Source organism: Citrus sinensis, chromosome 2 (assembly GCF_022201045.2).
Source record: "Citrus sinensis cultivar Valencia sweet orange chromosome 2, DVS_A1.0, whole genome shotgun sequence".
Lineage (NCBI taxonomy): Eukaryota > Viridiplantae > Streptophyta > Magnoliopsida > Sapindales > Rutaceae > Citrus > Citrus sinensis.
The window spans coordinates 28,750,097-28,777,767 of record NC_068557.1 but is presented as its reverse complement, the minus strand read 5'-3'; the positions used below and the strand labels follow the sequence as shown (position 1 = coordinate 28,777,767).

Below are 27,671 nucleotides of genomic sequence, written 5' to 3'. Positions count from 1 at the left end.
AAAACACACGGTACTAACATTACACATTTACACATTACACGTACAGTACGCGCGCGTGTGTGTGTAAATAGTCACTCCACTCGCTCGCTCGCTCGCTCGCTTAAGAGTGGCAAGTGCACGAGTCGTCTTTTCACCAATATTATCGAGCGAGAATCACAAATTACAAGCCTTCTCAGATTCTTGAAAGAATTATAGTATACTAACAAGATTGACTGCTTCGACATGGACGTCATCTTTGAACCCCAAAGAGGCAAGGCATTCACCATAGAAGTGGGCTTCTTCGATACAGTGCTGGAAATCAAAGAAAAGATTGAGAAATACCAAGGGATTCCAGTGCCTAAACAAACCCTAGTGTTTAATGGGCAAGTTTTACAAGACGATCGGGACGTAGAGCATTGTGAAATCCTCCAGAACTCCCGCATTCAGCTGCTCGTCGCTTCCGATAACAAGCCTCAAGTCAAGACCGAACAATCCTCGCCGTCCAAAAAGATTCATCTCAAGATCAACATACCATCTAATTCCAAGACTCATCATCATCATCACCACCTCCCTCTCGACATGGACGTCAACGACACTGTTTTGCGTTTAAAAGAAAAGATTCACGAGATGGAATCCATTCCGGTCAACCGGTTGTTAGTTCAGTCAAGTGGTGCGGAATTGCAAGATCATCGATCTTTACGTGACTGTGAGTTGATGGACAATGCTGAGATTGATGTACACGTCAGACCGTCGCCTACGGCTACCAGTACCACCTCATCGGGAATGGGACCAAGAAAGCTGAAGCTGTTGGTGTTGACCCAATGCGGGAATAAAAGGATTCCGGTGGAGGTGAATGCATCGGATAATGTGAGCGAGCTGAGGAAAGAGCTGCAAAAGTTGCACCAAAGATACCATTTTCATCTGCCACAAGACGGCTATTTCTTTATTTACAAACAGAATGTCATGGACGATGATCGCTCCTTTCGCTGGCACCATGTTGGACAAGGTGATACCATTGAGATTTTCAACGGCAGTGTTACCGGGGGATCCTAATAGCTACGTCCTATTTCTTCTTTTTCCTCTCGACATTTTAATCTGTTAAGTACGTGTGTAGACGCTAGAATATCTTAGATTGTATACATTCATCATCGTTCTTGAACGCTAGATTTTTCTTTTTCTTTTCTTTTTTTTTGGGTGTGATTATGACATACATTCACTGTGCTTAGAATTAGAATCAAAGATAGCGTTATGTGCATTCCTCCCATGCTGCTTTCTTGATGGATGTACACAGCCGATCACCCATTGTTATTGTTGGCTGAATAGGATATCATTAATTACCAGAAGCAAAGAGGTGATGGCTTAATTCGAGTTCATCTTATAGAGGTTGGATGCTAACTGTGGGCTGGCTGCTTATTTGGATACACCACAAAATATGCACATCCCTTGTAAATACGAAGAAAGACGAATTAAGATGTCTAGGCTGGCTGGATATTATCCAATGATAACACAAAATATGCGAACGATATATAAGTTAGATTGTTTTAACTTTATTTATTAATCAATTTTTTGCTTTTCATTTAAGCTCTAGTTATAAAATTCGGTAAATCCAATAATAGAGATTAGAAAGAAGCCAACCCACAGTCTGTTGGAGTTTCCAAAATATCTCAAAGCTAGTCTCAACTACCATCCAAGTTGCTGAATGCTGATATTCAAATTCAACTATCATTCTTTGCCTTTTCATGACCATTTTTATTCACTCTCTGAAGGATGCCCCTTTTTTTCTGGTGTTCCAACTAGAACCATTACTTAAGCATATCCAGTCGCCAAAAGCAACCTCCAATATTAATTGGCTGAGATTTTGAGACCCTAGTCTCAGTCTCCTCCACCTCAATATGGCTGACACCGATAATAATGCCATGGATTCTCGAGGTACACATTTCACATGCTTGCATATATTGACCATTTTGTTTTCTAAGACATTAATCATCGATCTTCCAGACCGATATTGACCTAGCTCAGTTAGTTGTTTTCAATAGCAGATACAAGTAATCTATCAAAACTGGAATTCTCAGAAGATGAGGAAACACTTATTAGAAGGATGTATAATCTAGTTGCTGAAAGGTTAATTCTTGTTCTTTATTTTCCTTTTGTTCTGGGCTCTGGCTTTGTTGAGAGTCTTGTTCCAGCTTCCAATAATTTATTCTCAATGGCAAGTCTTAGCCAACCTTTACAGGTGAGCTCTTATTCGGGATCAAGTCCTGTTTGAAGGCTTACTATGAACTTGGACTAAATGGCTTCCACTTGAAACCTCCATACAAAGACACAGAAAAGAGTAAGAAACCAAATAACAGTCTTTGGTGACTTAATATAAGAAAATATGTTCGGAAAGTCATAACTTAAAATAGAGAAGGCAATACTACACAAAAATACTGGTATAACTGAATATTACAACTTTCAAGTCCAACATACTGTACTGACACCATGCAATAGTTTATAACATCCTCAATTGAGATATTTTTCACATAACATAATTGAGGCCTCAAAAATAAACTTGTGTGAATTCTCAGCAAAAGAGAAAATAATTGCATCTAACAATTAACACCAAGTAGTATCTGGTCTGTGTTATACATTGCTTTGTTTATAGAACTTGGTGTCTAACACTTGTTTACCACACATTGCACAGACTCCTGCACGATAAATAGCAATAATACCACTTCAGGAATAATTACATAAAAATTAAAAATTAAAAAAATCATAAAAAATATTAAAATAGCATGATAAGAAATGGCAAGTAATAGCACCTTTGCTGTATGCACAAGTATGACAATATTTGGCATCTTGGTGTACTTGCTGCTTGCAAATGATGCACTTGGTATTTCCATAAGGAGTCCATCTGCAACAACAAAATTCAAAGTAAATAAATATCTAGCAAAAATCATAGATCGAGGACCACAGGTGTAGATAGACCAAGTACCAAAAAATTAAAATAAAATAAAAATAATCAACTGAACCATGGCACAAGTCAAAAACTAGCAGAGAAGAAGCCTAAACCCATATCTGCACAAAATAGTACTAGAACAGCAACCAGAGCGTCTCATATTCTTTGAATTGATGTATACTGGTAATATGCGACATGAACCCACATCGGAAATTGTAAAATTATCATCAAAACTCCATTAAATACAAAAAAAGTATCACATTCCTATTGAGTTCTTCTCATAATTCACACTATCATCAGATTCACAATCTTTTTGGGAGTGCTTAAAAACCACCCAAAGCCTTTTTATCCTTTTCTATTTATTCTAAAGTGCTAAGCTATCAAGAAAGTACTTGGGCTGCATAATGAAAGAAGCAATTGATGTGTGCTTCCATGAAGAGTGTTTTTGAGTCAGAAGAGAACATGCTAGGTACGACGTGAACTACAAAAATTTCAGTGCCTTCTACAAAAGCAATCTCAAACTCAACCCAAGAATGAGATTCTGATACTGCAATATAACAAAATCTAAGCCCTTTCCAGAACGGAAATTTATGCCCAAAAGCTTCAATTATAACAATTAATTAATCTGAACAGTTAAAAATGAAAATATGGGAAAATATAATAACCGTTTCTTCTTGGAGAGGAGTTTGTTTTCATTGACTTTACGGCCGCCCGCTTCAGTGGTGTTGCTGGCACCTTCCTTCCACTTATCTGGCACTATTACTTTCGATAGCTTCTTTTCACCTGCACAATTCAATCAACAGCTAATCACCCACTGCTAAAATTTAATTAATTCATCTACGATATTGATAATTAATATGACTGAACTGAGGAAGAAGATTAGAAAACTTACACTTTTCGCACACCATTATAGCTTTTCTCTTCTGCAAATTCGTCGAAGCCCTAATCTGAATTTGTTTATAGACCTCGAACGAATTGAATCCTCTTCTCCGACCCTTGGGGTAATTACCGAATTGACTCAAATACCCTCAACCAGAGATTATAAATTTATATGATTAAAAAAAAATTCTGAATTTGATTAAAAAGAAAATTCGGAATTCGTTTAATAGACGTTCGAAGACGAACCCTTAAAAATGTTAATATTATTTCGCCGTCTGTGGGGATCGAACCCACGACCACGTGGTTAAAAGCCACGCGCTCTACCACTGAGCTAAGACGGCGTTCGCGAAGGACTGTCAGTTACCTTATTTTTATTGGTTTGTCTGAATTTGTAATTTAAAACCAAATAACCTCTGGTGTAGGAATCTCTAACATCATTATTGTTATTATGTTTAAACGTTAGATCACTATATTAACTATTTTAATTTTAAAAATATATGTTATATAATATGCTAGCCAAATGATATCTATTTCACATTCCAAGAATTTTTATAAATTAGGAGAGCTAAGTTACAGCTGGTTGTAACTTACTTTTCACACAAAAATTATATGGAACAACTGATTGTAATTTACTCTTCACACAAATTATGCGGTTCCTACTGTTATGTTACTGTTCCATATGATTTTTGTGTAAGGAGTAAGTTACAATCGCCTGTAAAAAATATTTACTTAAATTAAGATATCATTTAAAAAAGTATAACAATATATTTTAATTTTTACATTTCATCGAAGTGAAGAAGTAACTAGTAAAATTATAAGACACATTTTTTCTTTTTTTATAAATGGAATATGGAAGATGATAATGGAATAAAATTAAATAGATATCCAATAACCAATCAAATAGAATAACGGTGACAAAAGAATTAATTCACATTTTCATACTCGTGATCCCGAAATTTAAAATGAAGAAGAGGAAATTAAAAATAAAATAAAATGAAGATGAATCGCCTTTCGCCAGGGGTGGGTCATCTGTCAATCCCATGGACTCAATGAACACTCGACGGGCAAGGTTGGAAATCTTTCAGTATCCTTGCAATAATCATAAATAACAAGGTTTCTCAGAACCCAAGCATGGTCCAGTTTCTGAGAATCAGAGAGATGCCAGGCATCGTATTGATCCCACCAATTCTTAGTGGTTGTTGATACGCATTCAGGGTAGGGATCTTCCCATTGGCATCCATCAACACTGAAATCCTTGTAAGATGAAACAAACGGAGCCTTCTTCCAGTCAGTCTTTTCCAGGCCCCCTCGCGTTGCCCATTCATCCGCATTCCATATGCTGGAAAATAAGTACATTGGCTTCTCATTCGGGAAGAAATCATTTGCTTTCCCATTGTTTTTGAACACTCTTATTGGAACCCTGTCAACAAAAAACCTGCAATTCAATTGTATGTCAGTGCATGCCTACAAGCAGAGCAGTGTTATGCATACACATATATACACCCACACCCACAGGCACATGTTGATTTTAAAAAAGTACTTACACAATCTGGTGGTTGTTCCATAAAATGGAATAAGTATGGTAATCTTGAGTTGGGTCAAACCAAAGCATGTGCCTCATCTCTCTGTTACCAGTCCCATTCTTATAAATATTCGTTTGTATAAGATATGGCTGCCCTGTTCTATTCCCCAAGAACTCAAAATCCAATTCATCTCTTGTTGGCCCTGCCCCATTCTCTGTACACATCTGCAACAATTTCATTTTTTTTTAGAATACGATGCTATGCTTAAGGTAATTCAAGAAATGCAGATAGCACAACCGCAAGTCAGAGCTTTTACATAGTAAGCTGTAACAACACCGGCAGAGTCCCCTCCAACCAGCTTCAGTTTCATGCTAAACCAACCAAATCTGTATCTCTGCTTCGTTTGAAACCCACAACCTAAATCAATGGAAAATAATATCTTCAAAATGAAGCAAGATGATTAAACTTTAAAGGAATAAATGCAATGGAATCTGAAGCATTAATGAATAATGACTCTGTCAGCATCAATGGTGGAGTTGATAACAATGAAATCATCAAGCAAATATTGAAGAATGTGTAAGTTTAATTATTACCTGTTTCTTTGTCTAGAGAGAGGAACCAGATCTGTCCATCTTCAGAGGTTGTAAAATGATTATCGGACCACATTATGCTGAAGTTATCTTCAAAAGATCCCTTTGATATAGCTGCTGCTTCAGAAGCATAACAAGTGGCAGCCATTAGAGCTGCAATGAAGACAGGAGTGACCATTGAAGAGATCATTCTCTCCAATCTTCAGTGCTCAGTGACGGACTTTGGAAGCAAAGAATGAGCCTTTTTTCGCCCCCCCAGCTGGATCTTTGAGAAGATGATGTGCATTAAATATTAATACTTGAAAAATGACTCTTCATACGAAGGGGTATAACTGGAAGACAAGTTGCTATATTATTGTCTGATTTATTATTTCACTAGTACAGTCTTGCCCACATGAGCGATTTAATAATTCATCAGTTAAATGAACGAGGGTCAAGTTGATTTTTCTTGTTTTCGGTGAATCTATACTTTAATGAAAGGTAGATTTATGGTAATCGTGTGTGTGTGTGTGTGTGTGTGTGTGTTTTCTTCTTTTATATATATATATATATATAAAGTTTCCTTTGGTTTTACTAAATTGAATTGTTGCATCAAGATCGAAAATGCAGCTACAAAACCGACATGGGCATTTTGGGAATGCGGGAAACATGATGCATGGAGGAGTGCATAAATTCATTTTTGATAAATAAAAAAAATATTGAGCCAGGCTGACATCCAATGGGTTTTAGCAGAACAAAAATGGAGGTAGGGACCATGTGTTGCTGCTATGAACGTGAATGATTTTGATTAGTTTTTCAAGAATCAGAAAGTTCTTGGAATTGACAACTGGATTTTGCGGTCGGTTAAATAAAATTTGAACGGGGTTTAAACTAAAGAAGAATCACATTAGCTTTAGTCAAAAGGATTAAAACAACACAATCTTTCCTTCAATAACTCGGGCTTTTCTCTGTTTGATTATGCCAGCTCCACTTTTCATGCACGCAGCAAAATCGATAATTCTTAAATTTGTATTTAATTAACAAAAACTTTTAAGTTTTAACAGAGCTAGCTTACTTTTGCTGGGGGGCAAACATGACCAACATGCTAACCCTGTAACCAAGAGTTAATGGTGGATATATTATATGTGTGTTGCTGCGGTACAGCAATCTTGTTAAATTGTTGTCAGAGTAAGATGGAATCACAGCCGTTTCATAAGGTCAATGATGAATGATTGACTAAGAGTTGAAGAAGGGTGTCACGTCACGTGTCACGTGACATGCCAGGAAGGTCATAAGAGTTCTTCTCCGGTGGGGATGACCGTACATTATAAAAACTTTTGAGTTCGCCTTCACAAAGAGCAGAGAATTTCATCCCTAAACTTTTACTATTAATTTGTTTATGCGTAGACGCGTACGCTTTTTCACTCTTGGTTTTATCTGTTTGTTTCTAATACATATGAACGGCAGCTGATGATGATTTGTAGGCTTGTTCACTTTTCAGGCGTCTCTTTCGGAGGACTCCGGCTCTTTTTGCAACTTGAATAGAGCCACCTCAGTATCTCACTATCGGGGATCAGGCTACGGTGCAATTGTAGTACCGTGGCACAATTGCATTTAGCCGTTGAATGTACTTAGATTGGTGGGGTCTATTGACATCCAACGGCTAAATGTAACTGTGGCACAGTACCACAGTTGCACCACAAATTTCCCCCACTATCGAAATGTCTCCTCTACACAATTTATTATAATTTTAATCATTATTTTCAAACTTCTATTATTCAATATGCCGAGAGTTCTGTACGTTTGGATTTTTTGAGGTTTGAATTTTATTATCGAAATTTTTAAACCATTAGCTTCAGCAGATATTACGTTCTCATATACCTTACTTGCAATATTCTTCAGTAAATAATTTTGTAACTATCGGAATTTGCAAAAAGACTTTTCTGACAAGTAATAATTGGATTAGGCCAACTTATTCATCCATTTGACATTCGCCATTGTCTTACAATTAAGTTTTAGAATCATGATAAGCAAAATAGTTTGAGACTATTTTTATTTTTCATTTGCACAAACGAAAAAAGAAGTTAAAATGTCTAAACTATAAACTTTATTTGATATTGAGGTTAGACAGTTGTGATTTTTAAGTTACAGTATTAAAATATTCGATAAATACTAACCGCGATACTTTAGAAGCTAAATTAATTTTATTCATCACTTGTATAACAAAAATTTTATATTTTTTTATCAAAATTTTATTTTAAATATCAAATTTACCACATATCTATTAACTTTTATTTCATAATTATATATATTTTATAATAGTTATAATTTTTAAATTACAAAACCCCAATATTAAATAGTGGCTAACACTATATATGATTGGTGGCGGACTTATTTAACTGTACATCTATTTTCGAAACGGACAAGGAAGTAGGGGTGTCAAAAAAGCCCGCCCGGACCGGACCCGGCCCGGACCCGGCCAATCCGGTCCGGGCAAAACCCGGACCGCATGCATATAAAAACCGGACCCGGGTTTGAAATTCTCAAACCCGGACATTTCCGGTCCCGGGTCCGGGTTCAACACAAAAAACCCGGAACCCGGACCGGACCCGGTTTTTTAATAAATTTTAAAAAATAAATATATTATATATAAATATATAATTATGAATTTATGATATATTGGATGTTATTTAAATTTATTGTGTAATTATTGTGTTGTTGAATTTAATTTATTTATTTTATATATAGATTGAATGAGTTTAAGTTAGAAATTGGATGAATTTAGGTATTAGAAAGTAGATTGAAATAATTTTTATTAATCATTTGTGCAAAATTTGCATTGTTAATGTGTTATATATTTGTATTTGACTATTTTCTTTTTTAAAGTTTGAGATTGAATGAGTTTATTTGATTATTTTCTTTTTTAAAATTTGCATTGTTAGAGAAATGAAAAAAAAAATTAAAGAAAAAAATTGAAAAAAAAATTAAATTTATCACATGCGGGTTTTAAAAGCCCGGATCAAAACCCGGACCCGGAAGGTACCGGGCTCAAGCCCGGACTGCACCCGGAAAAACCAGGTTTTAACCCGGGTCCGGGCTTGCATTTCTCTCATCCGGTCCGGTCCCGGGCAACACCAAAACCCGGACCGGACCCGGATTTTGCCAAGCCTACAAGGAAGTCAGACTTTAGTATGGATAGTGAATTTTTTTCTAAAAAAAAAAGGAAATTAATTTGTGGTCTATCGAGCACTCCCGTGTAGCATATGAACAAGTCACGTGCGAGCAAAAGAAAATATAAAAAATAAAATAAAATAAAATAAACCTCTCAGGGGCTGTTATAAATGTCGGTAAAAAGATTGCGTAGTCGGACCTGGATATCTATAACGAAAGTGCCGTCTTCAAAAAGTAAAAAGATTAAAGCAATGAAACCAAAATTTGAAAGCTCCTCAATGCAAATTTGGCATTAATTAGTGACCACAAAAATCCTTTAAATATAAAAAAAAGTTTAAATCACACCCATGGCGACAGTTTGGCCGAGTGGTCTAAGGCGCCAGATTTAGGCTCTGGTCCGAAAGGGCGTGGGTTCAAATCCCACAGCTGTCAGACTATCAATATTATAATTTTTAATAGGGGAAGATAGTGGTAAGGCCATCTCCAATGCATAACAACATTTTGGTGTAATACCGATACAAAAAATGTATTTTTTTCACATTAAATTATTATTTCATCTTCAACTCATTTGCACCAAAAAGAATATTCTTTTTTTTATTCCTTTAATTTTCAAGAATTAATTCAATTAACACAATAAATATTACTATTAATATAGATAATTAAGTAATAAGTAATTTTATATCGATTAACAAAAAAATATAGAAAATTATTAAATTTGTATTTAATTAACTAATTAGTACATTATGAAAATTAAACATTACATTCATATAGAAAAATACAATAACAATAAATAACAACAATAATATAGAAAAATACAATACAATAACAATAATACTCTAGTTATTCGAAATAATATTGGCCAATATTTTGGTGATATTGGAGGATCTAATAATGATCTCCCACATTACTAAATAATTGTTCTAATTTATGCTAGTAGTAGTAGCTTTTTTAATTTGTGTTAATTTAAATTTGTAAGATGTAATCTAGTAATTAATGTTATTGGCATTTTATTTTTATTATTAATTTTTGTGATGAATATTTTTTATTTAAAATATTAGTATAATATTCAAAAATTAAAAAAATGAAATTAAAAAAATAACAAAAATAATAATAATAACTTAAAATGTTATATAAATATGACATATATGTAAATAAGATAAAGTAATAAAGATATTTGAGACTTTTTTCTCTAGTACCAAATTTGGTGTAATAAATAGTGTTGCACCATACAATACTATTCATTACACCATTTTGGTGTTATATTAGAGAAGTATTTTATACTAAAAATGATGTAAAAAGTGATTTGGTGTTACATTTATTGCTATATTAGAGATGTCCTAAGATTATATATCAGGAAAAAAAAGAAATGTCAAATTTTTTTTTTTTGGACGAGAAAAAAGAAAAAAAAAAAAGAGCCTTAATTAGTAAAAGGTGATTGGAGAAATTTTGGTAGGCTCATGAAATACATTTAGAGAAAAAATGAAAATGACAGAACCGAAAGCCGTGCTGGTTGTTTCCTTTTCCACAGGAAAATGAGAAAAAATATCAGAAATCCCAAGTAGATAGCCAAATTTCCAGATAAGATACGGACCGTTCAAATTCTATCTTCTCCTTCTAATTGCACTTTCTAGATATTTTCACACGATATTTTTCATCACTCTCACCGCCTGACAAGTGCTTAAATACCCACTTCCACGGTCGCCTTTCTAAAAAATTCCATTGCAAACTTCAACCCTACGCAAGTGTCCAAACAAATTAACATAATGGCAGCCATGTCTACAACCCTCACTTCCTCACTCTCTTCAGGCCCTAAATCTTCTTTCTTAGACCACAAGTCATCTTTCCATGGCAGCCCAATCATCACTTCTCGTGTCACTCCCATCAGATCCTCCTCACAATCACAAACCCACACCATTTCCATGTCCTTGACTCCACAGTACGACTTCAACTCATTCACATTCGACCCCATCAAAGAATCAATCGTTTCTCGTGAAATGACCCGCCGTTACATGACTGACATGGTCACCTACGCCGACACTGACGTCATCGTCGTCGGTGCTGGCTCCGCCGGTCTCTCCTGCGCTTACGAGATCAGCAAGAACCCCTCAATCCGTGTCGCCATAATCGAGCAATCAGTAAGCCCTGGTGGTGGCGCATGGCTCGGTGGCCAGCTCTTTTCGGCGATGGTCGTGCGCAAGCCAGCTCAGAGATTCCTAGACGAGCTCGGCGTCGAGTACGACGAGCAAGACAACTACGTCGTGATCAAGCACGCCGCGTTGTTCACTTCAACAATCATGAGCAAGCTGTTGGCGAGGCCAAACGTGAAGTTGTTCAACGCTGTTGCAGCTGAGGATTTGATCGTCAAGGGAGGGAGAGTAGGTGGCGTCGTCACAAACTGGGCCTTGGTGTCTATGAATCACGACACACAGTCTTGCATGGACCCCAATGTGATGGAGGCCAAGATTGTGGTCAGCTCGTGTGGCCATGACGGCCCTTTTGGGGCTACCGGTGTTAAGAGGCTTAAGAGTATTGGCATGATTGACTCCGTCCCCGGAATGAAAGCTCTCGATATGAACACTGCAGAGGATGCTATCGTTAGGCTTACCAGGGAGATCGTGCCTGGCATGATTGTCACGGGCATGGAAGTCGCAGAGATCGACGGTGCCCCTAGAATGGTGAGAATTAATTATTTTTATTAAATTTTGTGTACGTCTGTTCTGTTTTTAATTATACGATTAAATGGGGGATTTTGTTGATTTAATTTAAATCTGATGATCCTGCAGGGACCTACATTCGGGGCCATGATGATTTCAGGGCAGAAGGCAGCCCATTTGGCGTTGAAGGCATTGGGGCAGCCGAATGCGATAGATGGGACATTCAGTGAAGTTACGGAAGTACAGCCAGAGTTTGTCCTTGCTGCCACTGAGAACAGCGAGATTGTTGATGCTTAAAAATTATAAAATCTGAGAATTATGTACATTTTGATGAGAATTCAAAATCAACAATAAACCCAAAAAAAATAAAAATTGTAACTACGATCGGCCACTAAATATCGTGGGGATGGAGAAATTTGGTGTAATTTTTCTTCGATTTTTGTTGAGTTCCAAATTAATGAATTCAACAGCTAAAAAAAAAAAACACGGCAATGCTGCTTTTATGTTGAAATAGAAAATAAAAAATAAAAGCAAATGTTTACATAGCCTTCAGAGTTTCCGTAATACTCGGTACATAAAACTGTAAGCTCCCAAAGAGCGGAAGGAGCTCGGGGAGGGCTCTATCTCCGGGAGAGCTATTGAAGAATAAGTCAGCGACTCACAGGCAGTGGCATTTAGATCCTATAAGAAAATTATTGCTATCATTTCTTCCAATTGAACCAAGATATGATTACGAATCCAAATTGAATGACTGCTCCAAAAGAAAAGAGAAACAAAAAGAAAAAAAAATGAAGAAAAATGAGTTTTTCTCGCTAAAATTGATTTAACAATAACAGTAAAAAAATTAAAGTTTTCGATGAGATTTTTAAGTGATTCTCATAGAGGTATTGTTAAGTTATATAATGACGTAACTTACATCAACACAATAATAGTTTCCAATAATTTAAAAATTGTATTAATTAAACTATATTTGAGTTTGTGATTATAATATTTTTATTGATGATATGTAACTTCTTAACAAGGATCATCTTATAAATTAAATTTTAAATTAGACTAAGAATTAAATTTTGTGTAAAGTTTATCCAATGACCATGATTAAAGTGAGAAGAGTCCATTAATTCTCAAACTACCTAAACAAACAACATCAGTTTACTCTCATCAATTGTGTGTTTGTAGGAATGACAAAAACTCAAACCAATTTATGGCAATGTCCAAATTCAGTCTAAGCATGTTTTTTGAACACTCGATCAAATTAAAAAATCTGAATTTATATTTTATAATATTATATATGTATATTTTTAACTTATTTTATAATTTTGTTTTGATGAAATTGAGTTTGAAAATACGAATTTAAAATGTTTAAAATTTTAAATATATGTAATATGTGAGATCCCACACGGACCCTCAGAGACGCTTAGATTAGGACCGGTCCAACCTCATCTTCGACCGGATGTAACTCGGACCGAAATCGCCAAATCCGGGCCGGGCGGATATTTTTGCCATGCCCGTTATGTTGTCTACATTGTCGTCATACAAGCAAACAATACAGAGTTGATCTGTGTCTTCACAGAAAATGAAATGCTTCCCAACAACAGAATTTACCAATTCATCAAAGTATTCTCAACTTCAACAACAAAAGCGAAAAAAACTTCTATCAATTGGAGAACCCAAATCAAACGAACCCAGCTAGTCCATCAAATCTCATCCACTCTCTTACAAAGACACAACTGGCCCTCTCTTCTGCAAAACCTCCACCTTTCCTCCAAACTAACCCCTTCTCTCTTCCTTCAAATCCTCCACAAAACCAAACACAACCCGCAAGTCTCTCTCAACTTCTTCTATTGGATTAAAACCAGTTTACACTTCGAACCTGACCTCATATCCCAGTGCCACATCATCCGATTACTTCTCGGGTCGGGTCAAACCGAGCGCATCAAACCCATTTTGGATTCTTTAATCCAGACGCACACTGCCACTGTGCTTACTCATTCCATGATTCAATCTTGTGAAGGTAGAGATTCTCAGTCTGATGCTTTAAGTTTAGTTCTTGATTGCTATTCACATAAGGGTTTGTTTATGGACGGTTTAGAGGTGTATAGAATGATGAGAGTTTACGGTTTTGTACCTGCAGTTAGTGCCTGTAATGCGTTGCTTGATGCTTTGTACAGACAAAATGAGATTAGACTAGCTTCGTGTTTATATGGTGCCATGGTTCGGGATGGAGTGTCGCCAAATAAGTTTACTTGGTCATTGGTTGCTCAGATTCTTTGTAGAAGTGGAAAATTTGAGGTTGTTTTAGGACTGTTGGATTCGGGAATTTACAGCTCTGTTATGTATAATCTTGTTATTGACTTTTATAGCAAAAAAGGGGATTTTGGAGCTGCGTTTGATAGATTAAATGAGATGTGTAATGGTAGAAATTTAACTCCTGGTTTTAGTACTTATAGTTCGATACTTGATGGGGCTCGTAGATATGAAAAAACTGAAGTGAGTGATACGATAGTGGGTTTAATGGTAGAGAAAAAGTTGCTTCCAAAACATTTTCTATCTGGAAATGATTCTGTCATTCAAAAGCTTTCTGATATGGGGAAGACATATGCAGCAGAGATGATTTTCAAGAGAGCTTGTGATGAGAAGATTGAATTACAGGATGATACATGTGGGTGTATGTTAAAGGCATTGTCTAAAGAAGGAAGAGTAAAGGAAGCTATTCAAATTTACCACTTGATATCTGAAAGGGGTATCACGGTGAGGGATAGTGATTATTATGCATTTGTAAATGTCCTGTGCAAAGAACATCAGCCCGAGGAGGTATGTGGATTGTTAAGGGATGTCGTAGAAAGAGGATACATTCCTTGTGCAATGGAGTTGTCTAGATTTGTAGCATCACAATGCGGTAAAGGTAAATGGAAAGAAGTGGAGGAATTGTTGAGTGCTGTTTTAGATCAAGGTTTATTGCTTGATTCCTTTTGTTGTTCCTCCTTAATGGAGTACTACTGCTCCAACAGACAGATTGATAAAGCTATTGCCTTGCATATTAAGATAGAGAAATTGAAAGGCAGCTTGGATGTAGCAACATATGATGTACTTCTTGACGGACTGTTCAAAGATGGAAGAATGGAAGAAGCAGTCCGGATATTTGATTACATGAAGGAACTTAAAGTTGTGAGCAGCTCAAGCTTTGTGATTGTGGTTAGCAGGCTTTGTCACCTCAAGGAGCTGAGAAAAGCCATGAAAAATCATGATGAAATGTTGAAGATGGGACACAAACCTGATGAAGCAACATATAAACAAGTGATTTCTGGATTCATGTGATAGACTTAACTGAACGTGTATATCATGATCAAATTCAAACTGGATCCACCCTTTGATGATTCATTTATGTTTATGCTGAAGGTTTTGAAACTTAAACGGTATTGAGCTGAATTGAGTCACAGAGCTTTATGATCCAATTTCACATTCACAATTTGACTTTTCTCTTTTCTCCCAGTAGAGATAATCTGCCACCATCATGGAAATGTTGCCGCAATCTTGTATTCATTCTGATTATTTTGTAGTTGTTTTTGTTGCGGTGTTTATGATATCGTCCTGTGTCGAGAGACCCTAAAATTTCCAACGAGCAGCTAAATAGAGCGACATGTCGTATTCCATGGTATGTAAAAGTAAATAATATTTGACCGTTTAGATTATAGTAAAACAACGCAAAACCGTCGTCGTATTGACCCAGGCTGAAAGTCGTCTGAAAGTCTGAAAGTCTGAAAGTCTTCAAGTTTGTTTGGTCATCTCCTCGGACTCCCAAATCGAAAACCTAGAAGGCTAAAACAGAACTCCAAACGCCAGTGTCGAACAATGGCGATCTCCCCAAAAATGAACCATTTGATCCTCTACTTCGCAGCCATTATAATACTCTTGGTCTCATTATCCACGTCGGATTCGAACTCGGATTTGGTATCGGAGCTGCTAAACCTGCAATCTCAATCAGAAGCCGGTGTGATCCACCTAAACGACCAACTAGTCTCCCGTTTCTTAACCTCCACAAAAACCCCACGGCCATACTCTATCCTCATATTCTTCGACGCTCATCAGCTCCACAACAAGCCGGAGCTCCACCTCCAAGAACTCCGCAACGAGTTCTCCCTCGTCGCCTCCTCATTCATCGCCAACAACGTCGACAATCCTTCTTCTCGTGGAAAACTCTTCTTCTGCTACCTGGAATTCAAAGAATCCCAATCCTCATTCGCTCTTTTCGCAGTCAACTCTCTCCCTCACATACGCCTCGTGGGCCCCGATGCCAAATCCCTCAAAGACGATTCGGTTCAGATGGAGCAGGGTGACTTCGCACGGATGGCCGAGTCAATGGCCGATTTCGTCCAATCACGTACCAAACTCACCGTGGGACCCATCCATCATCCCCCGCTTCTCTCCAAGAAACAAATCGGACTCATCGTAGTCGTAATTTTAATCTGGATACCATTTATGGCTAAGAAGATATTTGCCGGCGAGACTTTACTGCACGACCGCAAGATTTGGCTGCTTGGTTCCGTCTTTGTTTACTTTTTCAGTGTGTCCGGTGCAATGCACAATATAATTCGTAAAATGCCCATGTTTTTAGCTGACAGAAACGATCCGAACAAGCTGGTGTTCTTTTACCAGGGTTCCGGGATGCAGTTGGGAGCGGAGGGTTTTGCTGTGGGGTTTTTGTACACTATTGTGGGGCTTTTATTGGCGCTGATGACGCACGGTCTTGTTAGAGTGAAGAGTGTGTCAATACAGAGATGGGTTATGATTGTCTCGTTGTTGATTTCCTTTTGGGCGGTGAATAAGGTCATTTACCTGGATAATTGGAAGACTGGATATGGAGTTCATGGTTTCTGGCCTTCCAGCTGGAACTGAGATAAAGAATTGAATGTGGTCAGGATTTTTTTTTTTTTTTTGTTCACATTTTGAGCATATGATTTTCCATTATAACTTCTGCTTCGACTGTCTTGTTTTACTTGTACACCTATAGATTTTTAATACCTGACCATGACAATCTTTCAAAATTCTGGTAATGCCGTTTCCACACTTTTATGTTTAGGTTATACTTGTGATCTTCTACTATTGCTATACCAAGTTCAGCCATTGAGCTAGAAGTAGAAGACATTGCTAAATCTTGAGGAGGTTAAGGAACTTGGCTGAATTTATCTATGACTGGATTGCAACTAAAGTCTTAGAGGTTCCTGTTGTTTCCATATCATGCCTTTCTTTTTTTTTTTTTGGGGGGGGTGGGTGGGGTTCAGTGTTGGCAGGGGGTTCCTAATATTTTTCTGGACTGACAATGTGTCCCTCAGCCTTGATTGTTTCGATGAATTTTTCCCTATGAACACACATGTTTGCTTGTTCTAGGTTACTCAATCTACTTTTGAAATTACCTTGTCCTTGATACCTGTAGGGTGTCGTAGATGCAATGGTTTTGACATACAGATATTTGTGAACTCTAACCAAACATGAGATGATGGTGATGAATACAATATTCCTGGTTATGAGAAATTTTACTTCAATCCCTTTCTGTCTGGGAAATTGGATTGATCAGGTCACCTGCTTGTATTTACCATAAGGTCCGTATTTGAAAGATTAATACTAATATTTGTAGTTGAGTCTTTCTTGTTGGGACTTTTGCAGTTTTCTTGTGTGTGAGAGAGTGGCATCACAGATTTTTCCATCCCAGATTTTGATGGCTTGAAACTTTAGTTAATCAGGTTATTGTGACTTGTGAGTTCTAAATCAAATACAGCTTGGTCTGGTATCATATAGTGGTCAGAGTTGGGCTTTCCATTTGGATGCTACTGTGGGCAGCATTTATTTGTCCATTGGGCATACTATTGTTCTATCAAATGGTAACACTGAAAGCCCTTTCATCCAACAAGGGAGTATCTCTTAGTTGGTACTATTTCCATTTTTCTATCACGAGGAAATGTCGTGGTGACTTTATTTACTTTTTGCTTATTTTCTTTTTCCATGTCTAGCCTCATCACTGTCGTCCATGTTTTTATATGCGAAACAGCAGAATAACTTGCATCTTTATTTTGATGCAGCCTATAATTTGTTGAATGAATGGCGCGGGAAACAAAGGGAAGTTTTAAGTTGCTGCTTTCTTGTTTCTAGCTGCTGATTGCAATTACATTTATAGATTATGTTGGTTGAACTGGTTGGCTAAGAAGTTTATTGTGATATGTTATGGTTTTGATAATATCAATTCCTCTAGAGATTCACATATCACATTTTTATATATACCTTAGTACGCTAAATTGTTATTTAAGATCTGAAACAACGCAATTATAAGTTTTATGTTGTATTAGGATCAATAGTCATGACTGTCCTCCATGTATTGTTTCATTTGGATCCTGCTTTTCCTTGATGAACACAATTGAAGCTCGTATACATGATACACCATTTGTTCTGTTTCTGTTTTATCACTCTGCTCAGCCACAGAGCAGAGTGAAGGGCTGCTTTTATTCCATGTGGAAACCTCAAAGCTTATTTAGCATAGGCATCGTGGATTAAGCAGATGAGGCAGATGCTCAGTTTTTCCTCCTTCCCTTTCTGTATTCTAAATGTGAAGCTAGTTAGGTGCCCCGTCTTGCTGTCCTGGTCCTTGGGTGATCAAGATTATGCCATATTAGAGACTAAAAAGTGATTTTCAAGCAGCATAGCAGATATGATATTTCATGACGCTAATTGCTTAACCCAACCCACAGTCTTAACTCAAATTGGGCTAGGCCATGTCCAAGGTCTAGCGTTTTAAGGGGCAAAAGCGAGGGTTCTCTGCTGTTGCTCCCAAAATTGCCCATTGAACCAGTTGAAGAATGTGCTTTGCACATTTAGTGTGAGTCTAGCATCTGATGCCAAAACGGATTGCAATACCAAATTCAATCAACCTTCTTCATTTCTGACCCATTGCTCCAGTTTGAGAGTTTGTTCGGAGCCTCCAAATGATCGATCCTTCCAGAGTTTCTTTCTTTCATTCCGCTTGTGGAATTTTGCTTTCAATCTTTTAGTTTTAGGTTGTACAATATTGAAATGTTTATCATGGACAAGCATAAAGATATGTTGAGTATAACACGCAAAATCTGCAATAGGAAAGAAATTAGTCTGGAACTTTCTGGGCACGCATCTTGATTCCAACGATCTGATCTTGTAGGACTAGTTCTAGCCCGCTAAATGAACAAATGGGTTTTCCTAAAGAAACTCCTGCCGACTTTTCCCAAGAGGAAGTTACGGATTGGACTCGGAAAGAATGAATGATCACTCAATTCAGAAAAGGCAATTATTCCATACTTTCGGCTTTGAGCAAAAGACCCACTAAACACTGAAAAGAGCAGTGTAGCCATCACGCTCTGAGTTGTAATCTTTAGTAACTCTCTGTAAATCTCACTTCCATTTCTTCACTCCTCCTGTCCTTGAGACTAAATATTCTAACAATCACAGAAGCTGATTTAAAAAGTGCATTTGGACGGTCAAGAGGCTGTGAAAAAAACCAACACAAGGTTCAAAGGTTGATGCCATTAGATTTTTCAAAACAAAAGTGCATTATACTATTTCTATCACCCTTTCCAACTTTGCGTACAAAGGCAGCATTATATCGATTCTCCTCAGCATTACCCTTCAATTACCCTCACGTCACATGTCACCGTCCACTACTACTTTAATTTTGTTAGTGCTTTATCCCACTGCCCACCCATCTGAAATGCACTAATTTAATTAATTAATTAATTGGTCACATGCACCCTTTCCCCTACGTTATTTGAGGGGCTGGTGGAGACTACCGAAGAAGAGGAGTTGGAAAGAAAAGAGAGAATGGAAGATCAGACTGAATTGGTGGGAAAGACATTTGTGGGTCATTACTACCACCTCTTTGACAACGATAGAGCTTCCCTTTCTTCTCTCTATCAACCAACTTCCATGCTCACATTTGAAGGCCAAAAATTTTTTGGAGTTGATGATATCTCTACCAAGTTTAACCAGCTACCGTTCGATCAATGCCGACACATGATCAGCACCATTGATTCCCAGCCCTGTCCATCCACCGGCGGCTTACTCATCTTTGTCAGCGGCAGCCTTCAGTTGGCCGGAGAGGACCACCACTTGAGATTCAGCCAGGTTATGAATTTCACTTCACTTCACATCACCAATTGTGGTTCTCTATATATATTACCTCTATAAGTCAAGTCACATTTACTGTACTTTACAGTGACATAAAACTAAACATTGATATTGAAGTGTTTAATTTGCAGATGTTCCACCTGATTCCTACGCCGCGGGGAAGCTTCGCTGTTCAGAATGACATATTTCGCCTTAATTATGGTTGAATATTTATTTACTTCTCCTTAATTCAGATTGTCAACAGTCCTGGTGCTGCGTAATGTGTTCCATCAACACATACTGTTATTGTAATCCCCCGGGCCGTGCCATATTATGAACCAATTAATTTGCTCATTTTATTTTCAAAAAACAATTTCTTGATCGTTCTTTCTCATCGTATACTTGCTATCTTTAGTTTGCGGAAGTGATTAGAAATTAAATAGAATAAGATAATCCAAGACGGTTGGAATAAATTCTAAGTAAGTGAAATAACAATCCTAATGCTCATCGATTAACAAGTAATCTTCCATTATAAGGGGTAGGTTCAATATCCATAAGTTTAAACACAAATTTTGGCAAAAATTTTAGGTCCTTGGATTATAAAGAACAATGAAGGATCAAGATTTGATGATACTAATTAATCATAAATTTTTTCTCTGTCCTCTGTCTTCTGTTTAATGTTTAATGATTTATAATTTCTCCTCTATCTCGAGCGATTTTCTTTCTTGTTCATCTCTTCTTATTCTTTCTCTTTCTCATCTTATTAGCAATCGATCATGGCTACAAATTTAGATTAAAAAATATACAAATTTCTGGCTTGTAGCTGCCTTGTCAAAAATAAAGGACTCGATCTAGTTTTGAGATTTGTATATAAAATCTAACCTACAATTACAACAAATGGCGCTTACATGCAAAAAACTTTTCAAAGTAAAATGAAACCATAATTATGGTGTTATAGGGAATGTTATATTTAAATGTATATATCATTATAATTAAAATTGATGCACTCAGTTAAAGTGTTATGCTTTCTAATACAATCTTTTTACCATAAATATATGTATTTAGAATTTCAATGGATCTCTTATTATAATATATATGTAGTTTGTAACTACTAAAAAAAATGATGAAATTAAATTGTAGATCAATCTCACATTCCCATACTCTAGTTTTGAATCCTCTTCTAATAAAAGTTTTTCTAAACTTTTGTAGAAAATTATGACACATGCGATCCAAGACTTTCTAAGCCTAGCGTTTAATTCTTTTAGTTTTTCTTAGTTCTCATTAAACACTACTAAACTAATCAGACAACTAACCACACCTAAATAATTACCTTTAATTTTTTTATTTATTAACTGATCGCTCACATTATTAGTTTTTTGCTCCGGAATTCTTGCACATATTTTACCCTATATATATAAACTCAAACAAAGGAGCACAAATAATTGATAGGCATAGATAAACAAATGTTCTTATCAAATAAAGTAGGCTGGGTGGGCCGTGGGCGTGATAGCAGGGGAAGGAGCAGGGATCAAATTAAAACAGTTCAAAATTAATTATATGAATTTTTTTTTTCAATAGGATAGAATGTAACATGTAAAATTAATTTTATGATTTTTGTGAAAGTAAACTAGCATTTGCTGCTATAGTCAAAAACTATCTGAACGTCCTGGTCTTGGAAGATTGTGAGGAGCACAAATTTAGTGAAATTAAGAAGATTTGTAAATATCAGTTATAGTCTCATGTAATATCAGTAATAGTCTGATTTGTAAATATCAGTTATAGTCTCATGTAATATGAATTGTAGTTTGAGCAATAGTCTCATGTAATTAAAAAAAAAAAAATTACTCAATTGACATTAATCCGAGAATTAATTAATCTCATTTCATTCTCATTCTATACCTAATACTCAATTGAAACATTAAAGAATAGAGATTATACAATTTTTTTTTCCTAGTTGTTTAACATTATACAATTTTTTTTCCTAGTTATTTAATACATTATGACTGCGTATCGACCAATGTATTAATGCCATCTCATTCTATACCTAACGTCGGCTTGTAACATTCATGTTAATCTAGAATTCTGCCGGCTAAACTAAGAACAGTTCTTTTTCTTTATAATAAAAGTCAAGTCGTTCGTGAATCATGAACAGTGCTCAGTCAGTAAACTCTTTTGGATTTGTATGGACTTTCAACTTGTAAGTATATATCCAATGTGAAGATGCCTGGAAATTAACTGGTAACTAATAAATTTAATCAATAGTCTACACTGGCTTGCTTGACATCGATCGATATATAGTCGTGGCTAAGTGTTGCTTTTCCAGTAAATGTGCTATATTGATTAACTAACAAATATGCCGATCATAATTCGGTTGCTTCACCTTGTTTCCTTTCTTTGCTTAGCTATGCTTATGTTACGGACTTCATGGGACGCTGAAGCTGAAGCCACCAACCCAGTGGAGTATCAGTACAAATTCTGCCCACGCGGCACTAATAATACTGCTTCCATCATCTACATATACAATCTCAGTAAACTCTTCAACCGGAAGCTTCACGAAGAAGGTGGCAACTCACTCTACCGCAATGCAAGCGTGGGAGATAATCCTGACAAAGTTTACGGTCTTTTTCTTTGTCGATTTGACGTTTCTCACCAGGTCTGCCAAAATTGCATATTTGATGCAATCGATATCCTAGTGGAATCCTGTAACGGCACCAAGGAAGCAACCATTTGGTATGACATTTGTATGGTCCGATATTCTAACAAATTTTTCGCCACTACTCTGGATACATCTCCATTCTTGTGCGTGAAAAACGAAAACTACACCACCGAACCTGATAAGCTTGCTCAGATTTTGAATCAGACGTTCAATGATGAAATTCGAAATGCAGCCTCAAGCGATTCCAAGTACGCAGCCCAAACGATTAATATCTCTAGCTTTGATACACTTCAAACTACTGTGCATTGCATACCAGATTTGTCAAAATCGGACTGCAATGTTTGCCTGAACTCGGCTGTCGCTCAAATTCCAACCTGCAGCAAGGGAAAGCTTGGGGCTAGAATTTTCTGCGCAAGTTGTTCTATAAGGTACGAGCTGTACCGTTTCCTCGTCGACACCCCAACAGTTACCGTCACTGCACCTAACAAAACTAGTAAAAGATGGATTACGATTGCGGAAGCTGCATCAGCAATCATAGTATTTTTGCTGTCTACTTCTTTTCTTTGGTGTATAATCAGGAGAAGAAATAAAAGAGTCCGAGGTAACGGCTCCTGCAGTTTCAACTCCACCCGCCTCCCTTTCTTTTTCAATTAGAAAGTAAAGTTAATTCATTTGTCTTGCAGAAGAGAAAGCAAAGAGTCATCAAAAGTTTCAATTGCTTAATCTAGGAGCAGGAGATGGCAGAATTAGCAACGACTACTCATTTGATGTTCTTCTACATGGAGAGAAGCAGGAGGAATCTCAAGCGTTTCCTCTGTTTCCATTGGATCTCATCGACATAGTCAAGGCTACTCAGGATTTCTCTCAAGAAAATAAGCTTGGAGAAGGTGGATTCGGCCCCGTCTACAAGGTAACTATGAAGTGATGCCAATGCAGCTATAAATCGCAACATTAATCCATGCATATGAAAAGAAAATTTAATTGCAGGGTGTATTAGCGGATGGCAAGGAAATTGCAGTGAAGAGGCTCTCAAGAACATCTGGCCAAGGCTTACAAGAGTTCAAGAATGAAGTGACAGTTATTGCCAAATTGCAACACAAAAATCTCGTGAGGCTCTTGGGATGCTGCTTGGAGGAAAACGAATCACTGCTCATCTATGAGTATATGCCTAATAAAAGCCTAGATGTTTTCCTCTTTGGTTTGTCACTAACCCTTTCTAATATTGGCTAATGTACACATGAGAAGTTGCATTTCATTTATTGCTTGGTGATTGCTGATTGTTAAGTTGTATAAGTAGAAGCATAATGTGGGATATTTTGGCTTTATTCTGGTTTGTACTAAGCCTTCCAAGTTGGAAGTGGTCCTGTTTGCTCTGTTTGTGGAACATAATTAACTACTAGCACAACAACAACTGTACCAAGTCTTTCTTTTTCCTCCGTTTGTTTTACTTTTCTCGTGAAGCCACAAGGCATGCTTCTAATCATGCTAAATGTTTAATTTTTCCAACTAATTGTTAGATTCAATGAGAAGTGTACAATTGGATTGGAAAAGACGCATAAGTATCATTAAGGGAATTGCACGGGGTCTTTTGTATTTACATGAGGATTCTCGACTCAAAATTATTCATCGGGATCTCAAAGCTAGTAATGTTTTACTCGACCATGAGATGAACCCAAAGATATCTGATTTTGGAATGGCAAGAATATTTGGTGGAAACCAAAGTGAAGCTAACACCAATAGAGTCGTTGGAACATAGTGAGTACATTCCATTCCTTTCTGTGTATGATTTCTTTGTTTTCAAGGCTTTAACATAGCCAACCCATATTGTATTGTGTATGGTTTTAGCTAATTATGACCTTAAACTAGGGTCGTACTATATGGCACTAGTTTTTCTCTAAGGCATTTATTATGACATCATTATTGTTTTATTTTCAAAACAGTGGATACATGGCCCCGGAGTACGCTATGGAAGGGATATTTTCGGTGAAATCAGATGTTTTCAGTTTTGGAGTTGTCCTGCTGGAGATTATCAGTGGGAAAAAGAGCAGTGGATTTTATCATTTAGAACATGGTCCAAGTCTCCTTGCTTATGTATGTAATTTTCTCTTTCTTTCTTGCTTTCTGGAAAAATAAATGACTGCCAATGGTTGATACTCTCTTACTCTCATATCATCTTTGTTTACATCAATTTCAGATATGGAAACTATGGTGTGAAGGACATGCAGCAGAGTTGATGGATTCAGTGGTAAAACAGTCATGCGATCAGGCTGAATTATTGAAATATATTCATATTGGATTGTTGTGCGTTCAGGAAGATCCAATGGACAGACCAACTATGTCTTCTGTGGCTGTTATGTTAGCAAGTGACATCGTGACACTTCCGAAACCAACCCAACCGGCATTTTCCGTCAGCCGAGTCGCTTCTGGTCAATTCGTATCACATTCTGAAGACCATTGCTCTGTTAATGCGATTACTCTTTCAACTATGTCACCTCGCTGATAAAACTGTTCGGAGTGGAAAAAATAAATGAATAAATAACTGTCTCTCGTTTCGTAATTCTCTGCATCCTCTATGTTTCTTCTCTCTTTATTTGTTTAATTCATGCTCCATATGCATTTTTTTATTCACTTACTAATGTTTAAATATACTGAAAGAGAAAATAATCAAGTCTAGTTCAATAAACACACAAAACAAAAATAAATTAGCCATAATTTTCTCAGCAACCAAACAGAATCATAAACTCAACAAATCAAAAAAATTAACATAAAACAACTTAATAAATCTATAAAATCATAAAAATTTACGTCGGTTTTCGTCTTGTTCTCCTTATTTTAAGATGAATCCATGGCAGCAACTGATTTGAATCGATGGCAGTGGCTGGGAAAATGGATGAAAATCATAGAGGGGGCTGCTAGATAGAGAGAAATCGAGAGATAAAGTGATTTTAGGGTTTCATCTTCTAAATTTTAAACTAAGGGCAAAATTGAAAATTTGGAAATGTTTTGAGGTTACAAAGGACAATTCAATTATTTTTAAGTCAGGGAATTAGAATTCCTACATTTCAAAGAAGAATTCGAATTCCTTATTATACCAGATATTAAATTTCCGTTGAAATTAAATTCCTATTAGTTTATGCCAACCAAACAAAAGAAATTATTCAAGATTTTAAATTCACTTCCTTTCCCACCTCCTCTCCTGTCAGCCAAACATGCCCTTAGAACTTGGATGAATATATTATTTACTTAATACTAAACGAAATAGCTTTACCTATTTCTTTTAATATATTTTTTTACCATAGAGGTAATTTTGTAGTTAACCCTTTTTTCGTTTTGTTTTACCAACCTGGGTTAGGCCACCTTTAGCTTTGCCTCTGCTTGTTAAAAACTAATTGGGCTAATAATGTTTGCAATTCATCATTATAATACTTGACATAATGCACGTAGGGAAATTGATTTTAGCATAAATTTATTAGTTGGATAGAAATATAAAATAATATAATAAAATCTTTCAATAGTAATATTTTATATCGGAATAACTTCTATATTGTCATAAAAAAATTATGATCCCAATTTAGGTATTGAAATAAGTTTTAGGTTTTCTAAATCATATTTTTAGAAACTTGCTTTCACATAATAATAGTTATTTGTATATTGCAAAACACACACACATATATTATGTTATATCAAAGGTTTAAGACATCATAAAGTATTTTTCTAAAGTTGATAGGGATAATGTTTTATTATTTAAAGTTGTTATCAAATCATTAAATAATATTTATAGTAGTTACATTAAAAGAAAAACATTGAAGAGAATGCAAATACTTAAGACGTTTAAGATGACTTTACATATTTTCAAATAATTTTTGTAATCACAACTCTATCAAGTTATAACCTTCTCATAATAAATAAAAAATAAGAAAATAATTTGATCCAAATATTGTGATTATAAAGAGATTTTAGTGTAAAAACAAATTGTGTAAGCTAAAAGATATTTAATTCAACTATTTTAAACATACAATGTTAGTTTTGTATAACAAAATTTTATATAAAAATTCGTAGTTTTATTATTTTTAATTCCGTGAGTCTTGAAAAAATAAATAAACTTACTTCCCTTAATTAAATTAATTTCGTTAAGTCAAACAATGCCATGGAACTACGGAGGGACTGATCGTAAGCAATCATGTCATATGTATTGTGGTCGTTATTCCAAGATTAACTATTGTGGCCTATAGATTTTTAATACCCGACCATGATAATCTTTCAAAATTCTGGTAATTCCGTTTCCACACTTTTATGCTTAGCTTATACTTGTGATCTTCTACTATTGCTATCCCAAGTTCAGCCATTGAGCTAGAAGTAGAAGACATTGCTAAATCTTGAGGAGGTTAAGGAACTTGGCTGAATTTATCTATGACTGGATTGCGACAAAAGTCTTAGAGATTTCTGTTGTTTCCATATCATGCCTTTTTTTTTTTTTTAGTGTGGTGGGGGGGGTTTCACTATTGGCAGGGGTTCGTAATATTTTTCTGGACCGACAATGTGTCCCTCAGCCTTGATTGTTTCGATGAATTTTTTTCCTATGAACACACATGTTTGCTTGTTCTAGGTTACTCAATCTACTTTTGAAATTACGTTGTCCTTGATACCTACATGGTGTCTTAGATGCAATGGTTTTGACATACAGATATTTGTGAACTCTAACCAAACATTAGATGATGGTGATGAATACAATATTTCTGGTCATGAGAAATTTTACTTCAATCCCTTTCTGTCTGGGAAATTGGATTGATCAGGTCACCTGCTTGTATTTACTATAAGGTCCGTATTTGAAAGATTAATACTAATATTTGTAGTTGAGTCTTTCTTGTTGGGACTTTTGTAGTTTTCTTGTATGTGAGAGTGTGGCATCACAGATTTTTCGATCCTAGATTTTGATTGCTTGGAACTTTAGTTAATCAGGTTACTGTGACTCGTGTGTTCTAAATCAAATATATCCACTCACTGAGCCGCAATCTCATTATTTTCTTATTTATTTATTTTCTTCCAAAATTTCGCAGGATTTCGTGCAGATCAATTTTAGTTAATTGATGTTGAGCCACGAGATACATTGTTAAATGATTTGCATTTTGTGTATGTTTATGTTGTTTTATGTATATATTTGTAATATAAGTATTTATAGTG

At 36.1% G+C, this 27,671-nt stretch overlaps 8 protein-coding genes, 1 long non-coding RNA gene and 2 other non-coding genes across 12 annotated transcripts; 7 read left to right on the top strand and 4 right to left on the bottom strand.

The window, feature by feature from the left end:
* Positions 1-86: 86 nt before the first annotated feature.
* Positions 87-1,165, top strand: LOC102628289 (ubiquitin domain-containing protein 7SL RNA1). The gene has a single exon (XM_006467923.4). It carries the CDS (start codon positions 223-225, stop codon positions 1,030-1,032), a length of 810 nt encoding a protein of 269 aa, XP_006467986.1. The 5' UTR covers positions 87-222; the 3' UTR covers positions 1,033-1,165.
* Positions 1,166-2,396: 1,231 nt separating this feature from the next.
* Positions 2,397-4,002, bottom strand: LOC102628586 (uncharacterized). Its single transcript, XM_006467924.4, has 4 exons — positions 3,810-4,002; positions 3,583-3,700; positions 2,781-2,872; positions 2,397-2,666 (listed from the first exon to the last, which is right to left on the bottom strand). The coding sequence occupies exons 1-4, from the start codon at positions 3,823-3,825 to the stop codon at positions 2,602-2,604; spliced, it is 291 nt and encodes a 96-aa protein (XP_006467987.1). The 5' UTR covers positions 3,826-4,002; the 3' UTR covers positions 2,397-2,601.
* A 63-nt stretch (positions 4,003-4,065) lies between these two features.
* Positions 4,066-4,137, bottom strand: TRNAK-UUU (transfer RNA lysine (anticodon UUU)). The gene has a single exon. It is a non-coding gene; the product is annotated as a tRNA-Lys (tRNA).
* A 516-nt stretch (positions 4,138-4,653) lies between these two features.
* Positions 4,654-6,202, bottom strand: LOC102628875 (probable xyloglucan endotransglucosylase/hydrolase protein 8). The gene is made up of 4 exons (XM_006467925.4): positions 5,913-6,202; positions 5,636-5,736; positions 5,341-5,543; positions 4,654-5,231 (listed from the first exon to the last, which is right to left on the bottom strand). The coding sequence occupies exons 1-4, from the start codon at positions 6,097-6,099 to the stop codon at positions 4,829-4,831; spliced, it is 894 nt and encodes a 297-aa protein (XP_006467988.2). The 5' UTR covers positions 6,100-6,202; the 3' UTR covers positions 4,654-4,828.
* A 3,209-nt stretch (positions 6,203-9,411) lies between these two features.
* TRNAL-UAG (transfer RNA leucine (anticodon UAG)) lies at positions 9,412-9,491 on the top strand. Its single transcript has one exon. It is a non-coding gene; the product is annotated as a tRNA-Leu (tRNA).
* A 1,266-nt stretch (positions 9,492-10,757) lies between these two features.
* LOC102629135 (thiamine thiazole synthase 2, chloroplastic) lies at positions 10,758-12,258 on the top strand. The gene is made up of 2 exons (XM_006467926.3): positions 10,758-11,734; positions 11,843-12,258. Exons 1-2 carry the CDS (start codon positions 10,823-10,825, stop codon positions 12,008-12,010), a joined length of 1,080 nt encoding a protein of 359 aa, XP_006467989.1. The 5' UTR covers positions 10,758-10,822; the 3' UTR covers positions 12,011-12,258.
* A 147-nt stretch (positions 12,259-12,405) lies between these two features.
* Positions 12,406-15,205, top strand: LOC102629430 (pentatricopeptide repeat-containing protein At4g21170). Of its 2 annotated transcripts, XM_006467927.4 has the most exons (2): positions 12,406-13,724; positions 13,845-15,205. In XM_006467927.4, exons 1-2 carry the CDS (start codon positions 13,292-13,294, stop codon positions 15,026-15,028), a joined length of 1,617 nt encoding a protein of 538 aa, XP_006467990.2. In that variant the 5' UTR covers positions 12,406-13,291; the 3' UTR covers positions 15,029-15,205. The 2 variants fall into 2 exon arrangements, with proteins under 2 accessions (XP_006467990.2, XP_015382500.2); XM_015527014.3 differs by having other exon boundaries at positions 12,406-15,205.
* Positions 15,206-15,470: 265 nt separating this feature from the next.
* LOC102629722 (probable dolichyl-diphosphooligosaccharide--protein glycosyltransferase subunit 3B) lies at positions 15,471-18,152 on the top strand. The gene is made up of 2 exons (XM_006467928.3): positions 15,471-16,624; positions 17,788-18,152. The coding sequence occupies exon 1, from the start codon at positions 15,563-15,565 to the stop codon at positions 16,604-16,606; it is 1,044 nt and encodes a 347-aa protein (XP_006467991.1). The 5' UTR covers positions 15,471-15,562; the 3' UTR covers positions 16,607-16,624; positions 17,788-18,152.
* A 1,291-nt stretch (positions 18,153-19,443) lies between these two features.
* LOC102629996 (nuclear transport factor 2B) lies at positions 19,444-20,207 on the top strand. Its single transcript, XM_006467929.4, has 2 exons — positions 19,444-19,852; positions 19,987-20,207. The coding sequence occupies exons 1-2, from the start codon at positions 19,550-19,552 to the stop codon at positions 20,059-20,061; spliced, it is 378 nt and encodes a 125-aa protein (XP_006467992.1). The 5' UTR covers positions 19,444-19,549; the 3' UTR covers positions 20,062-20,207.
* Positions 20,208-22,163: 1,956 nt separating this feature from the next.
* LOC102630494 (cysteine-rich receptor-like protein kinase 10) lies at positions 22,164-25,047 on the top strand. The gene is made up of 6 exons (XM_006468170.3): positions 22,164-23,091; positions 23,174-23,400; positions 23,478-23,688; positions 24,008-24,245; positions 24,431-24,581; positions 24,685-25,047. Exons 1-6 carry the CDS (start codon positions 22,188-22,190, stop codon positions 24,988-24,990), a joined length of 2,037 nt encoding a protein of 678 aa, XP_006468233.2. The 5' UTR covers positions 22,164-22,187; the 3' UTR covers positions 24,991-25,047.
* LOC127900447 (uncharacterized) lies at positions 24,578-25,517 on the bottom strand. The gene is made up of 2 exons (XR_008052611.1): positions 25,296-25,517; positions 24,578-24,995 (listed from the first exon to the last, which is right to left on the bottom strand). It is a non-coding gene; the product is annotated as an uncharacterized LOC127900447 (long non-coding RNA).
* Positions 25,518-27,671: the final 2,154 nt, after the last annotated feature.

Coding starts and splice junctions, on each gene's coding strand:
- LOC102628289 (XM_006467923.4), top strand. CDS start 223: ATGGACGTCATCTTTGAACCCCAAAGAGGCAAGGCATTCACCATAGAA.
- LOC102628586 (XM_006467924.4), bottom strand. Junction 2,873..3,582: donor CTCCTCTCCAAGAAGAAACG/GTTATTATATTT, acceptor TTGTTGTTGCAG/ATGGACTCCTTATGGAAATA. Junction 2,667..2,780: donor TACTTGTGCATACAGCAAAG/GTGCTATTACTT, acceptor TTTATCGTGCAG/GAGTCTGTGCAATGTGTGGT.
- LOC102628875 (XM_006467925.4), bottom strand. CDS start 6,099: ATGATCTCTTCAATGGTCACTCCTGTCTTCATTGCAGCTCTAATGGCT. Junction 5,544..5,635: donor GTGTTGTTACAGCTTACTAT/GTAAAAGCTCTG, acceptor AAATTGTTGCAG/ATGTGTACAGAGAATGGGGC. Junction 5,232..5,340: donor TGGAACAACCACCAGATTGT/GTAAGTACTTTT, acceptor ATTGAATTGCAG/GTTTTTTGTTGACAGGGTTC.
- LOC102629135 (XM_006467926.3), top strand. CDS start 10,823: ATGGCAGCCATGTCTACAACCCTCACTTCCTCACTCTCTTCAGGCCCT. Junction 11,735..11,842: donor TCGACGGTGCCCCTAGAATG/GTGAGAATTAAT, acceptor ATGATCCTGCAG/GGACCTACATTCGGGGCCAT.
- LOC102629430 (XM_015527014.3), top strand. CDS start 13,292: ATGCTTCCCAACAACAGAATTTACCAATTCATCAAAGTATTCTCAACT.
- LOC102629722 (XM_006467928.3), top strand. CDS start 15,563: ATGGCGATCTCCCCAAAAATGAACCATTTGATCCTCTACTTCGCAGCC.
- LOC102629996 (XM_006467929.4), top strand. CDS start 19,550: ATGGAAGATCAGACTGAATTGGTGGGAAAGACATTTGTGGGTCATTAC. Junction 19,853..19,986: donor ACCACTTGAGATTCAGCCAG/GTTATGAATTTC, acceptor TTTAATTTGCAG/ATGTTCCACCTGATTCCTAC.
- LOC102630494 (XM_006468170.3), top strand. CDS start 22,188: ATGCCGATCATAATTCGGTTGCTTCACCTTGTTTCCTTTCTTTGCTTA. Junction 23,401..23,477: donor GATTCGGCCCCGTCTACAAG/GTAACTATGAAG, acceptor ATTTAATTGCAG/GGTGTATTAGCGGATGGCAA. Junction 24,582..24,684: donor GTCCAAGTCTCCTTGCTTAT/GTATGTAATTTT, acceptor CATCAATTTCAG/ATATGGAAACTATGGTGTGA.